General features: G+C 41.4%; 1 protein-coding gene across 1 annotated transcript; it reads right to left on the reverse strand.

Annotated features, from left to right (window-relative positions):
• Positions 1-9,273: 9,273 nt before the first annotated feature.
• SMIM10 (small integral membrane protein 10) lies at positions 9,274-10,999 on the reverse strand. Its single transcript, XM_027963088.2, has one exon. It carries the CDS (start codon positions 10,823-10,825, stop codon positions 10,619-10,621), a length of 207 nt encoding a protein of 68 aa, XP_027818889.1. The 5' UTR covers positions 10,826-10,999; the 3' UTR covers positions 9,274-10,618.
• Positions 11,000-17,850: the final 6,851 nt, after the last annotated feature.

Consider the following 17,850-nt stretch of genomic DNA (forward strand, 5'->3'; position numbering starts at 1 on the left):
CCTCCAGGTGGTCCAGGCAGGTGTTGACCTGGTCCAACATGGGGTTGATGGCTGCCGGAACTGCTTCTTGGGCGACGCCGTCAACCTTGCCTACCATGCCGACATCCACAGGCACACCCTATTCCACATGGCCATGAGACCTAGCAGGCTTGTGCAGGCACAAGGCTCACACAGCCTTGGAGTGAGGCGGCGCAAGTTGGGGGTGCAGTGGCCGAGGCAGGGAGGGCGGAGGGTGGTCATTAAAACCTTGTCCTCATTGAAATCATCCTCCTGGGGAAAAGAAAGCAAGACTGTCACAGTCTGTCCTGATTGAAGATGTGCCCGCTAGGTGGGTGGGCTCGGGTCTCTCCCCGATTATTCATAAAGATTTTATAGGCTGTGGGTATCCGCAACTCACATCTTGCCATCTCAGTCTAGGGGTCCCCCAAAGCTGCAAAGTGTCACCTCCTGCCCAAGGGCTTCCTCAGGATGCAGATGTCAAAGAAAGTTCTCTGTTCTCTCATCAGAGCTGGAATTTACCTCTTTATCTCAGTATTATTACCTACCGCTGGTGGCTCAGACGGTAAAGTATCTGCCTGCAATGTGGGAGACCTGGGTTCGATTCCTGGGTCAGGAAGATCCCCTGGAGAAGGAAATGGCAATCCACTCCAGCACTCTTGCCTGGAAAATCCCATGGATGGAGGAGCCTGATAGGCTACAGTCCATGGAGTCACAAAGAGTCGGACACGACTGAGCGACTTCACTTCACTATGTTAAAGAATGACTTATCCATTAAGATGTGAGCTACCCGACTTAGCTATGCAAGCCCAAGTCAGCAGCAAGGAGAGAAACATGGTGAGATTTGGATATGGGGAGTGGGTCTTCTTCTCATCTGTACTCCTAATACAGGATCGACAGGTATTAATTAATTAATCTACTGACATGCTTTGTGTTTTATAGGAGACCAAGGGATTTGGGGCCTGGGGAAGACTTGAGAGGAGGTGCATATTTTTTTCCATTTATTGAGAGCTTTTTTAAAGCCAGGCTGTAAGTGTCTCCCACATAAACACTGCTGTGAGGATAAATGTGGTGATGAATGGTCATCTATTTCTATATGGCTGGTAAGTGTCAGGGCTATCCTAATGTTCTGTTGCTTCCTCTAACCTCTGTGCTCCAACCGGTTGTATCTCTGAAAACACTGAAATCATCTTCTGCACCTTCTGAGGGATGCAGAGTTAAGACTGGGTGTGGAAGTTTGTCTCCATCCTTTCTTCCGTAATCCACCACATATTGGTCTCTGCTCACCCTGCTGGAATAGACTGCTCCAGGAAACCTCCTGACTTCAGAAATTTCCAGACAGAGACAGACTCTCATCTCCTGTCTACTGCCCCATGCTCCCTGGCCACTAGAGAAAGAGCTATGAGGTTCAGAAGGAGCGAATCACCTCCTTATCAATAGAGGAAGTAAAATGGGGTAGCTTATCCTTATGGGAATTTCAGAGATTTTGGCCACCATCCAAGACTTCAAAAAGCACTTGTTATTCCTACCACACCCAGGCTAATGTGGATCCACAGCTAAAACAGGCTCTCCATGCTAGTAGGTCAGCCTCTTGGCTCTTATCATGTAGCAGATCCTGTGGTGCCCAAAACGTTTAGGGTGAATCAGTATGCTTGCTCTGTGGAGCATGTGGCAAGGAGAATTGTAGCTCAGGCTGCTAGGAGGTAATATCCATTATGAACCTGGAACCCATTTATGGTGCTGTTTCTCCCATTGCCAAGATTTGCAAGTTTCAGAACAGAAGGGCAGAAACAAAGGTGGTGTCTCTCATAAATAAATCTGACCCATCTGCAACAGTTGTACTTTGTCCCTGCAAGTCTGATCTCTGCTGATTTAGAAGTTCTCATTCCCTAGAAGAAGCACATCTAGTATGCAACAAAACAATGGTTCCACAAAATGTGAAGTTCACTCTTAGTTCCTGGAGCCACTCAAAACAGGTGGTTATGGTGTTCATTCTTTAGAATGAGAACAGGGAGGAATACAAATGAGACTTGGATCCCCTAAGGTCTCTTCTTATATGACTGTGCTGAGGGGTTACACGCCAGAGTACTGCATCCCTAAGAAGCCCACCAAAGCTCAGACTCCTCAGGAATGAAACTGTGCTCCACCCCACCCCCCCAGTAGGTAAGGCAAAAGGACAGTGAAATTAACAGAGAAGTTATAAATAAATAACAGGACCACCTTGTGGCTATGTGCAGACACAAGGACTTACCCTCTACCTGTGTTGCCCGGCTGATTTTGTTTTTTAAAAACTCTCTCACCTCTTCTTTAGTATTGTAAATAGGATAGTGAAGTGAAGTGAAGTGAAGTGAAGTCGCTCAGTCGTGTCCGACCCTTTGCGGCCCCATGGACTGTAGCCTACCGGGCTCCTCTGTCCATGGGATTTTCCAGGCAAGAATACTGGAGTGGGGTGCCATTTCCTTCTCCAAGGGATCTTCCCGATCCAGGGGTCGAACCTAGGTCTCCTGCATTGCAGGCAGATGCTTTACCCTCTAAGCCAGAGTAAAGTCTTCAAATAGGATAGAGTGGGAGTGAATTCACCATTTAGGTCATGGAACTGTAGAATAACAACAATAAGTTGGGATAATGTGGTTCTAGAGAAAGAAGAGATTGTGAAGAAAACCTGAACTGTAAACAGACGCCCCATAACCTCACTTTTGACTGTGATAGCTGGAAATGTTTGTATGTGTTGTTTCTCTCTGGTTAGTTCTTGGTGGTATGTGGAGTAATTAAAGTATGCCAGGAGGGAGCCATGTTTGGAATGGTATGAACGGAAGAAGGGTGTTTGTACAAGCTAGGAGTAGAAGGTAGTTACCATCTATATTACTTTTATTTTAAAAAAATATTTATTTATTTGGCTGCATGGGTCTTAGTTGAGACATGTGGGATCTAGTTCCCTGACCAGGGATTGAACCTGAGTCTGCTGCATTGGGAGCACAGAATCTTAGCCATTGGACCATCAGGGAAGTCCCCTATATTACGTTTCTGTCTACCTAACATTTACTCCTTTAGGGAACTGCTGAAAATCACAGGGATTCTCTTCTTCAGACCATAGGAGTGCTTGGTATAGAAATACAGATGATGGAAGGACAGCAGTACCCAGCAAAGGATCCCCAAATTGGACACCCAAAGGACTCTTGCTTGTTCTTTTAAAGGCCTCCACCTTTTAAAACTTTGGTTACCTTACCCAGAATTACTCAGATTCTTTGGTTCAACAAAATTTAGCTTATGAACTTGACTTCTAGCTTCCCAAGCATCCTTTGGGAAGGATTTGAAGCAAAGTTCTTAGATTTTCAGTAACACTACCCAAGGTCTGGACTTAGGGTAACATGTCTTAAAAGACAGACTGTTTCTCACTCTCTGACCACTCCCACACCTATCCTGGGGCCCAGGATTCTAAAGATAGTCTCTCTGAGTCGCTGGAGAAGGGAGTCATCACCAGTAATCATTCAAGTGACCAGAACCAGTCTGAAGGCAGTCATGGGACTGTGTTCAAGAAAAGGGGTCAAGGGTCACAATGGGAAGTGCAGGCTGTAGTCCTGCCCAAGGAAATCATCTGTGCCTGTGAAGTCAGAAGTTTGGTCCTACCTGGAGAGGACCTTGGGGAAAGGAAGGGGGAATTGATAGAGTCAAGGTAGAAAAGGAATTTTTTTCACTAGTCAGAATGGTTGTCATCAAAAAGTCTACAAATAACAAGTGCTGGAGAAGGTATGGAGAAAAAGGAACCCTTCTGCACTGTTGGTGGGAATGTAAATTGGCACAGGCACTTTGGGAAACAGTATGGAAGTTCTTTATAAAACTAAAAATAGAGCTACCATATGATCCAGGAATCCCAGGAATCTTGGGCATATATCTGAAGATATATCTAGCATTTATTGTGTGTAGACTTTTTGATGGTGGCCATTCTGACTGGCGTGAGATGATACCTCATTGTGGTTTTGATTTGCATTTCTCTGATAAGAAGTGGTGTAGAGCATCTTTTCATGTGTTTATTAGCCATCTGTATGTATTCTTTGGAGAAATGTCTGTTTAGTTCTTTTGCCCACTTTTTGATTGGGTTGTTCATTTTTCTGGTATTGAGCTGCATGAGCTGCTTGTATATTTTGGAGATTAATTCTTTGTCAGTTGTTTCATTTGCTCTTATTTTCTCCCATTCTGAAGGATTCCTTTTCACCTTGCTTATAGTTTCCTTCATTGTGCAAAAGCTTTTAAGTTTAATTAGCTCCCATTTGTTTATTTTTGTTTTTATTTCCATTACTCTGGGAGGTGGGTAATAGAGAATCTTGCTATGATTTATGTCAGAGTGTTCTGCCAATGTTTTCCTCTAAGAGTTTTATAGTTTCTGGTCTTACATTTATATCTTTAATCCATTTTGAGTTTATTTTTGTGTGTTAGAAAGTGTTCTAGTTTCATTCTTTTACACGTGGTTGACCAGTTTTCCCAACACCACTTGTTAAAGAGACTGTCTTTCCTCCATTGTATATTTTTGCCTCCTTTGTCAAATATGAGGTGTCCATAGGTGTGTGGATTTATCTCTGCGCTTTCTATTTTGTTCCATTGATCTGTATTTCTGTCTTTGTGCCAGTACCATACTGTCTTGATGACTGTAACTTTGTAGTATAGTCTGAAGTCAGGAAGGTTGATTATTCCAGTTCTATTCTTTTTCAAGATTCGAGGTATTTTGTGTTTCCATGTAAATTGTGAAATTATTTGTTCTAGTTCTGTGAAAAATACCACTGGTAGCTTGATAGGGATTGCATTGAATCTATAGATTGCTTTGGGTTCAGTTCAGTTCAGTCGCTCAGTCATGTCCGACTCTTTGTGACCCCATGAATCGCAGCACACCAGGCCTCCCTGACCATCACCATTTCCCGGAGTTCACTCAGACTCACGTCCATCGAATCCGTGATGCCATCCAGCCATCTCATCCTTGGTCGTCCCTCTCTCCTCCTGCCCCCAATCTCTCCCAGCATCAGAGTCTTTTCCAATGAGTCAACTCTTCGCATGAGGTGGCCAAAGTACTGGAGTTTCAGCTTTAGCATCATTCCTTCCAAAGAAATCCCAGGGCTGATCTCCTTCAGAATGGACTGGTTGGATCTCCTTGCAGTCGAAGGGACTCTCAAGAGTCTTCTCCAACACCACAGTTCAAAAGCATCAATTCTTCGGCACTCAGCCTTCTTCACAGTCCAACTCTCACATCCATACATGACCACAGGACAAACCATAGCTTTGACTAGATGGACATTAGTTGGCAAAGTACTGTCTCTGCTTTTGAATATGCTATCTAGGTTGGTCATAACTTTTCTTCAAGGAGTAAGCGTCTTTTAATTTCATGGCTGCAGTCACCATCTGCAGTGATTTTGGAGCCCCCAAAAATAAAGTCTGACACTGTTTCCACTGTTTCCCCATCTATTTCCCATGAAGTGATGGGACCGGATGCCATGATCTTCATTTTCTGAATGTTGAGCTTTAAGCCAACTTTTTCACTCTCCTCTTTCACTTTCATCAGGAGGCTTTTTAGTTCCTCTTCACTTTCTGCCATAAGGGTGGTGTCATCTGCATATCTGAGGTTATTGATATTTCTCCTGGCAATCTTGATTCCAGCTTGTGCTTCTTCCAGTCCAGCGTTTCGCATGATGCACTCTGCATAGAAGTCAAATAAGCAGGGTGAAAATATACAGCCTTGACGTACTCCTTTTCCTATTTGGAACCAGTCTGTTGTTCCCTGTCCAGTTCTAACTGTTGCTTCCTGACCTGCATACAGATTTCTCAAGAGGCAGGTTGGGTGGTCTGGTATTCCCATCTCTTTCAGAATTTTCCACAGTTTATTGTGATCCACACAGTCAAAGTCTTTGGCATAGTCAATAAAGCGGAAAGAGATGTTTTTCTGGAACTCTCTTGCTTTTTCCATGATCCAGCAGATATTGGCAATTTGATCTCTGGTTCCTCTGCCTTTTCTAAAACCAGCTTGAACGTCAGGGAGTTCATGGTTCACCTATTGCTGAAGCCTGGCTTGGAGAATTTTGAGCATTACTTTGCTAGCATGTGAGATGAGTGCAACTGTGCGGTAGTTTGAGCATTCTTTGGCATTGCCTTTCTCTGGAATTGGAATGAAAACTGACCTTTTCCAGTCCTGTGGCCACTGCTGAGTTTTCCAAATTTGCTGGCATATTGAGTGCTTTGGGTTGTATACTCATTTTCACTCTATTGTTTCTTCCAATCCACGGACTATTTCTCCATCTATTTCTCCATCTATTTGTGTCATCTTTGATTTCTTTCATCAGTGTTTTATAGTTTTCTGTATATAGGTTTTTTGTTTCTTTAGGTAAATTTATTCCCAAGTATTTTACTCTTTTTGTTGCAATGGTGAATGGGATTTTTTTCTTGAATTTCTCTTTCTGTTTTTTCATTGTTAGTATACAGGAATGCAAAAACTCTCAATCTGAAAAGATACATGCACCCCAATGTGAACAGCAGCACTATTTGCAATAGTCAAGACATGGAAGCAACCTAAGTGTCCCCTGACAGATGAATGGATAAAAAAGATGTGGTCTATATAGACAACAGGATACTACTCAACCATAAAAAAGAGTGAAATAATGCTATTTGCAGCAACATGGATGGACTTAGAGAATACCATACTAAGTGAAATAAGTCAGACAGGGAAAGACAGATATCATTTATATGAGGAATCTAAAAAATAATAATGCAAATCAACTTATTTACAAAACAGAAATACACTCACAGACATAGAAAACAAACTTATGGTTACCAAAGGGGATAGAGGGGGTGGGAGGAAGAGAAATTAGGAGTTTGGGATTAACAGATGCAAACTGCTATGTATGAAACAGATAAACAACAATGTCCTACTGTATAGCACAGGGAACTGTACTCAGTATCTTGTAATAACATATAATGGAAAAGAATTTGAAAACAAATATATATATATATATATATATATGTATGTATGTATGTATATATACACACATATATGCCTGCCTGCCTACCTGCTAAGTCACTTCAGTCATGTCTGACTCTATGTGACCCTATGGACTGTAGCCCACCAGGCTCCTCTGTCCATGGGATTCTCCAGGCAAGAATACTGGAGTGGGTTGCCATGCCCTCCTCCAGGGGCCATGGATCTTCCCAACCCAAGGATTGAACTCCCATCTCCTGCATTGCAGGCAGATTCTTTACCACTGAGCCACTGGGGAAGCCTATATATATGTATATATATGTTGTAAATGATGCTGCTATGAATATTGAAGTCATGTATCTTTTTGAATTAAGAGTTTTCTCCAGACATATGTCATATATATATATATATGGATTGAATCTGTGGATTGAATCTGTGTCCATGGCAGTGAAAGCACTGGGTCTTAACCACTGGGCCGCCAGGGAAGTCTTTATATATTTGTATGCATAACTGAATCACTTTGATGTACACCTGAAACACTGGAAATCAACTATACTTCAATTTAAAAGAAAGAAAAGGAATTCTTTTCATCTTATATGTGAAAGAGGCGTTCCCTCCCATCTGGTGCTTTCAGAGAATTGCATGTTTAGGAAAGCCTGAATTAAAGGACATTTTCTGTTGCTCTAGGATAGTGTTAGCAGTGCTCAAGAGAACTGCATCTCACTCGACAATTAAATCTATGCCAAAAGTTGCCGGGAATATTTGGCTCATGAAAGTCAGATGGTCATGGAATTGAGCAGGTTAATGAACCTGAGGATGCTGTGGTTTCACTAGCTGTCTTTTTTTTTTTTTTTCCGGTCTGTCAGATAAAGAGAAATTATACCTGCAGTGAATTAGGGGAAATAATTTGAAAAGTGAACCCCGAAACCAAAAATCTGTACATAATCTATGCAAGTTAAAAAATTTTAAACTGCAACTGTTTAGAACTGTGTATATTTGATGTTTCTCTGTTAATGGGCAAAAACTGTTTTCTGAGGAGAGTGACATTTAATTACAGTTTAATTAATTGCATTTAATTACAGTTACAGTTTCCACATTAAAGCTATTTTGCTTTTGAGTATTGTTGCAAGAATGAATTTAATATCTCATCAAACCTAATTTATTTGGTTAAAATTCAAATCCTGAGTGACTCTGAGTTACACCTGACCCTCCATTCATGTGCAGTGGTACACGTACTTGGGAGTGCTAACCCAAGGGTGTAGGAATGGGGTGTCTAACCCTGTGTTCCCCAAATCCTAGCATCCATGCCATCCACTTGGATAGTGAATTTTACACTAAAGTTTTTTAATATTTATTTTATTATTTATTTGGCTGTGCCAGGTCTTATTTATGGCATATGGGATCTAATTCCCTGACCAAAGATCAAACCCGGGGCCCTCTGCATTGGGAGTGCAGAATAACGCAAAGAAAAAACAAATCATAGCTATGAATGTCTCACATTAGTAGGAAGAATAATATTGTTGGCAATATTTCATCACTCTGCCACTATCCTTCTCCGTGTTTGTCTCCTCTCCTGCAAATCAGGGGTGATGATAGTTACATATCTCTGAGTTGTGAGGATTAAATGAAATGATGCTTACAAAGTGCTTGGGATATTACATGGTTATAGTAAATGTGCAATAGTGTTTCCAAGTATTATTTCTCTATAATTAAGAAGAGTGTATGCTATATAATATATATTTCTCTCTGGCTCAGTAATGGCAACCCACTCCAGTATTCCTGCCTGGAAAATGCCACAGACAGAGGAGCCTGGGGTCACAAAGAGTCGGGCAGAACTGAGCAACTGAGCATGCACATACTACCCCATTCCATTGATAGACTATTTCTATTTAGCCCAGCTTCTGTTGCACATTTAGCTTATGTCCCCCCTCTTGCTATTATGATCAATACTAAAATGTGAGAACCTTGTCTAAACATCATGGGGTACTTGCCCAATTTTTCAGTTTTGAAAAATTAAATCACATTTTTGTTTTGTTTTGTTTTGTTTTGTTTTTACCTTAACCATGACACTGCAGAGATTAGCTCATGAGAAGTTTCATAGCGTAAGGAAGCTCTGGGCTATCTGAAGATTGCTGATCATTTCATTAGGCATTTCCTTATGGTCTTATGGTGTACTTAGAAAGCAAGGAAATCATATTTCATGTGCTCATTAGGGAACAGTTTAGGAAATTGTTGCAGAAAGATAGGAAGGCAGAACCTACCTGGACTCATGGGCCACTCCCCAACCCCCTTCCCCCAAATTTCCTTCCAACTGCAGTAAATTCACTTTTAATAAGTTTTAATTTTTAATCAAGATAATACATGCATTAAAAGGATAATAAAAAAATCAACCAATACAAAAGAACATGTAATGAAAAGCAGTGAATCCCCGCCTACCCTTCTTAACTTTTACTTTCCCATTCCAGAGGCAAAAACTTTACATGTCTGTTTAGAGGTTAACTCCATTTTTCCTAGTAATATGCTTTTCTTACTATTTTTTAACTTTGATGAATTGAGACATTTTCTGCTGCCTTCCTGCTGTCTCCTGGCTTTTCCTTCCCCACTTCCCTACCATTGTATCACTATTTTTAAGTTTCCTGTTGATTAACTCCTTCAGTTTAAAAATTTAACCCCTAAATTTGCCTTATTCTTTCACCTAGAGACTTGCTAGTTTAGAAGAATAACACCACTATTCCCTTTCCTCCCCTCTGTTTGGCAACTTGTTGCCTGTACTTGTCAAAGTTGATTACCATTCCCATTCTGTTCTATGACCATAATTAAGTCTTCCCTGCTTTGTCTAGAGATTTACTCTAAAAACAAAAAAGCATAACTAATATTTCCACTGTAATGGTTATTTAAACACTGTTCATTGAATAGGGATGTTGCAGCTATGATTGGATTTTCTGTGATTGCAGAGTCTTGATCCACGTATGCCAGTGTTCCGATTCCCTTTCTCACACTGCCCGCAACGCTTGAAAACAGGTTGCTTCATATCTGAAGCATGTTCTCCTTGTACAGTCTGAAATGTTTGTTTTTCCTTGAAGGTTCTGTTTTTTTTCTTTGGGGGATGAAGAAAAGTATGCCATCCAGATCATGCGATCAGTTTCCTCCAGCTTCTAACTCCATCCATCTATTGCCTAGAATTGATTCCATCCAGTTGGAAGTCCTTTCACTTCTTTTTCAAATTTGGAAGATTTGCAGACCATTCTTGTGCAGCTTATTTAAGTCGTTGGTAACTTTTCCTCTTTTCTCCTTTAGGGCATCCTGTGCTCATTGTCATTTCCCAATGTGCGTGCTCATTTGATTCTTTACCAGCTGAGCCACGAGGGAAGCCCTTTATGTATGGAAGAACTTAAATATTTCTGAGGATTTTCAGATTTTTAAGTTCTGTTCCTTCCTTGAGATTCAGCTTCTCGTTTATTTTAGAGTTTCCTGGTTATATTGCAGGCTTTCCGCAAATAATGATTTCTAGCTGCCCGTTTATATGAAAAGATGGGGCGATAGCAGGACAGGTCAGCAAGTGTGTGTGCGCCAGGCAAGCTGGTCACTGTGCCCTAGGGCGGGTGAGCCAGTGGGTGGAGGTCAGCCATCCTGCTGGGCCTCCCAACTGCCACAAAGTTAGTTGCTCTAAATATGTACCTGCAGGCGGACGTTGAGCATCACCGAGGCCACGATGTAGAAATAGGGGAAGTTCATGCGCAGACGCCAGGCCAGGTCGAAGAAGGTGATCAGCGTGCGCGTGAGCCCCTTGCAGAAGGCGCCATACGAGCCGCGGGTCGTGGCTGAGCGCGACAGCCGCACTGCTACGCCCAACAGGGCTGCTGTTGCTGCCATCGGTTTGCTGTGGCCCGGGATACAGCGCCCAGAGCCAGGTGCTTCTCGCTGGTTCAGCGGACAGAAGGACGCTCGCGGGGGGAATCAGCACGGTAGGTGGATCGCGCGGCAGCAGTTGCTAATTGCGCTGCACTGCGGGATCCCTCCTCCTCTGGCTGTGCTCCCTCCTCCTCTGGCTGTGCTCTGGCCGCAGCGGTCACTGGTGCCCTGCCGGGCCGCCCTCCTAGGTTGCCTTGGGGCCACGTGGGGCGGGATCAGGCAGAGTGCCAGGGATCCAGAGCCCTGGGACGGGGAAGGGGGAATGTTAAGGGGGAGTCAGGAGCAACGGAGAGGGGCGGGCAGTTTGTCCAGGAGACCTAGCTTCCTGACCCCAGTGGTCCTTTTTTAACTCTTCATTTTTAAATTTTAATGGAAGCAAAGTGAAACTTGCTCCAAACGTTAGAAATTTTCCTTCGAAGCTTGAACGCATTTCCTGTCGCTTCAGATCCCTTTAGGAATTTTTTCGGTCCCCAGTTGTAAGCTAGTACAAACACACCAAACCAACTAATTTAACTTTAAGTTGTGTGCATTCTGCTTTATTCATTCAAGCGTCTTATTTGTTTTTGCTTTATATCTGTAGTATTCTGCTAATGGGAAAAGTCTAAAAGCAAGTTTTTCGACTTTGTCAACAGCACAATGAGAACAATGGAAAGCAAATGCCCTGCTTAGCTTCCCTTTCCCTACCCCGCCCCAGCAGCCATGAACTGAGATAACGTTTCCTGAATATACCTCCAGATGTGATGTGTTGATAAGGTGCTCTTACCATGTCAATAACACAAAACTGCCTCACTCTCCATGAAGATGGATAACTACACCAATACATATATTAGCTCATAATGTTCAATAATTCATTTAACAAGTCCCTTGATGGGCGTTCTGAATGTTTCCAGTTTTTTTTTATGCCAAAATTTATTGAAATAGCATCATTGTAAACATGAATTTGCAAGTGGCAGAAGAGGATGAATCATATGATTCCATCTTTATTATAAAAAACCTACACATAGCATAGATATTTAGTGTTTGAGGTCAATAAGTTTTCCTAATACATGCAGTTGGTCAAAGTTTAGAGAAGGAAGCTCTATACAACATTAAGTGTCAGTCTTGGAATTTTTTTCCTCAACATGATAGACAACAATTGTATCTTATTCTTCTTCTAATTTGCATTTATTTAATTATCAGAGAAGCTTAGCAACTTTAAAAAATTTCTTAATTTTTTATATATATAATTTTTACCAATTGTTTGTAAATCATTGACCCTTAAGTATATATTATGAGAAAAGTAAAGTTTTTAGGATCACAACCACCAGGAAAAAAAAGACTATTAACAGCTTGGTATATGTTTTAGTCAATTTTAATAAACGAAGCACACACACACACACATATATATTTCACACACCAATAGTAAAACAAAAGTGAAATCATACTAACATACTGCCTTGACAGTTGTTTTTAAACATAATGATATATTTTGCTTATCCTTCCATATTGATTCTTTGTGATCAGTAGTACTGTGTATGACTCCTTATGGCAGGCCAATCATTAACTGAAGAATATTTGGATGGTTTCAAAGTTTCCACAGTCATAAACAGTGTTGAGATTAGCATCCTCATGCATATCTTTATATACTTCTCTGATGTCTCACTCCGGTACATCCGGTACATTCCTAGAAATGGAGTTCTTGGATCAAAAGTTTTTCATTTGTTTAATGATTTTGATACATATTATCAAACTGTCTTCCACACAGCTCTAAGGTATCCATGAACATCCTCTACTTTCTTAATAATGGCATTGATGTTCTTTTAAATCTTGGGCGTTCTAGGTGAAAAGGACATCTCATTGTTTTAATTTGCATATTTTGTTTACTGGCAAGGTTAGACATCTTTTATATGTACAGATATTGTTGCACATTTGCATGAAAGAAAGTACTCTGCCAAAAGATTTGTAGTCTTATAGAAAACAAATTTATGGTTACTGGAGGGAGAGGGAAAAATTAGGAGTTTGGGATTATCACATTGCTATATATAAAAGGTAGTGAAGAATCTAATCTGCCTGCTATGCGGGAGACCCAGGTTTGATCCCTGGGTCAGGAAGATCCCTTGGAGAAGGGAATGTCTATGACTAACACTTTCACTTTTTCATATATAAAAGAGATAAACAACAAAGACCTGTATAGCTTAGGGAACTATATTCAATATCTTGTAATAACCTACAGTGGAAAAGAATCTGAAAAAGTATATATAGATATAGATATATAGGCTTCCCTGGTGGCTCAGACAGTAAAGCCTTCCATAAAACTGAGGGCTTCCTAGGTGGTACAATGGTAAACCAGTGCAGGAAACACAAGTTTGATCCCTGGGTCAGAAGGATCCCCTGGAGTAGGAAATGAAAACGCACTCCAGTATTCTTGCCTGGAAAATTCCATGGACAGAAGAGCCTGGCAGGCTACAGTCATGGGATCACAAAGAATTGAACATGACTGAGTGCACACACACATATATAACTGAATCACTTTATTGTACACCTGAAACTAACACAATATTGTAAATAAATTATACCTCAATTAAATATATATTAAATAAATATGTATACATATAAACATTTGGATAAGCTAAAAAAAAGATTTGCAGTCTTCATTTTAATCAGTATATTCAATTTCCATGTAAGAAAGTTTGTACCCATTTCCACTCCCTCAAGTAATGTTTGAAGCTGTCCATTTCTCCACATCCTCACTCATATTATGTATTATTTTATTATTGTTAATCTAAAAACAAAGCATTATTCTATTTAATTTGCTTATATTTGATTACAGTTGAAGATGAATATTATGTTTATTGGTCATTCATAGTGGCCTCAAAAGGAAGGAGGGCCCCATGGACTAGATGACTGGAAGGCAGACTAAAAGGGTCTTGGAAACCCCAGGGGCAGTGGCAACAGTAGGAGAGAGGAGAGTTAAGCTTTGAGTTAACTTTCCCTTCTCCTCACCCCTGTCTTTTTGCTCCTCAAGTTGCCCAAGCTCTTGTTCCTTTGCTCATTTTTATATTAAAATTTTTGTCTAAGGCAAGCAGAACAGTGCAAGCAATCTATAAATGATAAAATCTCAACCCCAGCTTTAGAAGAAACAGAGTAGACAAGACAGCCTCAGGCAATGCATTGTCTTTGGGAACTGTATAACCTTGTGAAAGTTGCTCAGTCTTTTCCAACTCTTTAAGACCCCATGGATTATACAGTCCATGGAATTCTCTAGGCCAGAATCCTGGAGTGGGTAGCCTTTCCTTTCTCCAGGGGATCTTCCCAACCCAGGGATCGAACCCAGGTCTCCTGCATTGCAATTGGATTCTTTACCAACTGAGCTATCAGGGAAGCCCCTAGTGGCCCAAAATGTTTGATAAATTCCTGGAATGAATACAGATTGGCTCAAACTGAAATCATACAGGAGGGCACCACAGCCCAACAAATCTCAGGCAGGCAAAGGATGCTGCAGAAGCAGAGCCACTTTGAGGGAAGAAGGACCAGTACGGAAAGTGGACATGGGAGGATGAGGGGAAAGGAAATGATGACAAAGCCAATACAGTATTGTAAAGTAAAATAAAGTAAAAATAAAAATTAAAAAAAAAGAAAATAAATAAATAAAAATTATTTGAAAAATGGTTGAATAATTTGGGTTTTGGTTCCACCATCTTCCTTTCCCTCATCACCAGTGAAGTTTATCTCCTGGATGAAAATGAACAGTGTTTTTTCTAAAGAAATTGAGGGATATACCTGCAAAAGGCTAGGGCTCCAGAATAGGGGGTGGGGGGAAAATTGGTGCCTGGGGCAGAGTAAAAATCACCACAAGTGCTTCCTCTCCCTGAATCCATAACTTTGCACTGATACTACAGATCTGTCAAGAGGTGACCTGCTTTGTTTTTTTCTTGAAGATATCTTTTAACTTGCTTTGGTCAATGGGACATTGGCAAAAACAATGCAGACAAAAGCTAGAAAAGTGCCTATGCACTGGGGCCCGCACTATTGCTAGTCTTGTAAACCTGCTGCCACCAGACTGGATGATCAAACTCATGCCCCAATTATCCCTGTATCCCTAAATAATAGCCAACCAACTCCCAGACATAGTGTCACCAAGACTGCTAGCAGCAGCTGACTACAGATACGTGAGAGGGGACACAAGCAAAAGAACAGTCCAGTTGAGCCCAGCCCAAATTGCCAACCCCCAACAACTGTACATTAAATAAATGGCAGTTGTTTTAAGGCTCTAGGTTTTGAGTGGTTTGATCTTTGGTGGAAATTACGTGAATCATGGGGCCCTAGGACTGAAATAGAAGCATGACTCATTTAACCAAAAGAAGTCTGGCAAAAAGAGAGTTGGGTCACCATGAGAGAGGGTCATAGCTCCTCTGGTTGTATATCCAGGGTCCCTAGAATGAAGGGGAGACTGAGAGCCTTGAGGAAGGATGTTATGGTAACATTGTAATTATGTACAGTAAATCTTCCTAGTTACCCCTGAAAGGACCCACAGCAATTTCCCAAAGTAATTGTGTAGCAGAGAAATAAAAACCCACATACTCTCCAAGGTTTATTAGACAATGGCTTTGAGCTAACAGTCATCCTCGTGAATGAGAGCATCACTGTTACCCACAGTCAGAGTGAGGGCTAATGAATGTCAAATGATAAATGGATAAATCCAACTCATAGTGGGGCCAGGAGTGTACAAACCCACTCTCTGGTAATTTCTCCAGTTCTTAGGTTTACAGTTGTACTAGGTAAAACCAGCAACTGGCAAAATACCCCAACTGGCTCCCCGTGGAAAAAGAATTTTTCTGTTAAGGAAGGGACAGGTGGAAACCTGGAACTTATTCTCCTTTCCAATTGTAGCAGGAATAGCAAACACAAATATAGCTCTTGTTACATGCCAGACACTCCTCCAAGCACTTTACCTACATTAAAAATTTATTCCTCAAAACAGCACTACAAAGTAGGTACTATTTTTGTTTGCTTTTAGGTATTTTAAAATGATTTTTTAATTTAAGTATAATTGACTTACAATATTGTATTAGTTTCAAAGTAGGTACTGTTATTGTACACATTTTACAGAAAAGTTAAGCTTAAGTAACTTGCCCAAGGTCACCAGTTAATAATTGGTAAGGTGGAACTTAAACCAGAAGCTGGCTCCAGAGTCCATTCTATTAACCATTATACTGTACTGTCTAAATAGTAAACTGTAACCAATACTGCAGACATGGGAGACTCAGAAATTAGGGTCACCATCAAGACTTTAAAATTCCAGTGTAGTGATCCCTATTACATAGCATTCTTATGTGATATACCTGTTTGGCTAGTGAAGAGTACAGAGGGCTCTTGAAATAGAAATGATACATATGGATTGACTTTGAGTAGGTTCTGAAGGCACAAGTAACATTTGTGAGCAGTGACTCACACTGCCAGTGTGCCTCCACCTGCCACATTGCTTTCCTTTTGTCAACCCCCACTTACAGTTTCATGGGAACTGTTATGGGCTAAACTGAATATGTTTCATTTGTCCATGCTGGGCCTTTGTTGCTGTGTGCAGGCTTTCTTTAGTTGTGGCGAGTAGGGGCTACTCCTAGTTGCGGTGCTCAGGCTTCTTATTGCAGTGGCTTCTCTTGTTGTGAAGCACAGGATTTTGTAGTTGCAGCTCGTGGAGTCTAGAGTGCAGGCTCAGTAGTTGTAGCACTCAGGCTCAGTAGTTGTGGTACACAGACTTAATTGCTTGGAGGCATGTGGGATCTTCCCAGACTAGAGACGGAACCCGTGTCCCCTGTCCTGGAAGTCGGACTCTCAACCACTGGACAGCCAGGGAAGTCCAAAGACAAGGTCATTAAACATATAACTGAGGTTATATAAGGTGCTTGAGGTGAGCCCTAATCCAGCATGACTGCTGTTCCTTTAAGAAGAGTGAGTGAGTGACTGAGTAAAAGTCACTCAGTCATGTCTGACTCTTTGTGACCCTGTGGACTGTAGCCCATCAGGCTCCTCTGTCCATGAGATTCTCCAGGCAAGAATATTGGAGTGGATTGCCATTTCCTTCTTCCTGTCCCAGGGATCGAACCTGGGTCTTCCTCATTGCAGGCAGTGTCTTGACCAACTGAGCCACCAGGGAGATTATAAAAAGAGATCAGGACTCAAATAGGCCTAGAGAGAGGACCATGTGAAGACACATGGAGAAGATGGTAGAGGTGAGGGGTCCAAAAGAAACTAACTCTGCTGATACCTTAATTTCTGACTTCTAGCCTTCAGAGCTCTAAGGAAGTAAATTTCTGTTGTTAGGGCCACCCATTCTGTGGTTCTTTGTCATGGCAACCCTGGCAAACTAATATAGGGACTTCTTTATAGACCAGTTGTATTAGTCAGGGTTCTCCAGAGAAACAATAGGAAAGAGATGGGAATACCAGACCACCTGACCTGCCTCTTGAGAAACCTATATGCAGGTCAGGAAGCAACAGTTAGAACTGGACAGGGAACAACAGACTGGTTCCAAATAGGAAAAGGAGTACTTCAAGGCTGTATATTGTCACCCTGCTTATTTAACTTCTATGCAGAGTACATCATGAGAAACGCTGGACTGGAGGAAGCACAAGCTGGAATCAAGATTGCCAGGAGAAAGATCAATAACCTCAGATATGCAGATGACACCACCCTTCTGGCAGAAAGTGAAGAGGAACTAAAAGCCTCTTGATGAAAGTGAAAGAGGAGAGTGAAAAAGTTGGCTTAAAGCTCAACATTCAGAAAACTGAGATCATGACATCTGGTCCCATCACTTCATGGGAAATAGATGGGGAAACAGTGGAAACAGTGTCAGACTTTATTTTTGGGGGCTCCAAAATCACTGCAGATGGTGATTGCCATGAAATTAAAAGACGCTTACTCCTTGGAAGGAAAGTTATGATCAACCTAGATAGCATATTCAAAAGCAGAGACATTACTTTGCCAACAAAGGTCCATCTAGTCAAGGC

Source organism: Ovis aries, chromosome X, assembly GCF_016772045.2.
Source record: "Ovis aries strain OAR_USU_Benz2616 breed Rambouillet chromosome X, ARS-UI_Ramb_v3.0, whole genome shotgun sequence".
NCBI lineage: Eukaryota > Metazoa > Chordata > Mammalia > Artiodactyla > Bovidae > Ovis > Ovis aries.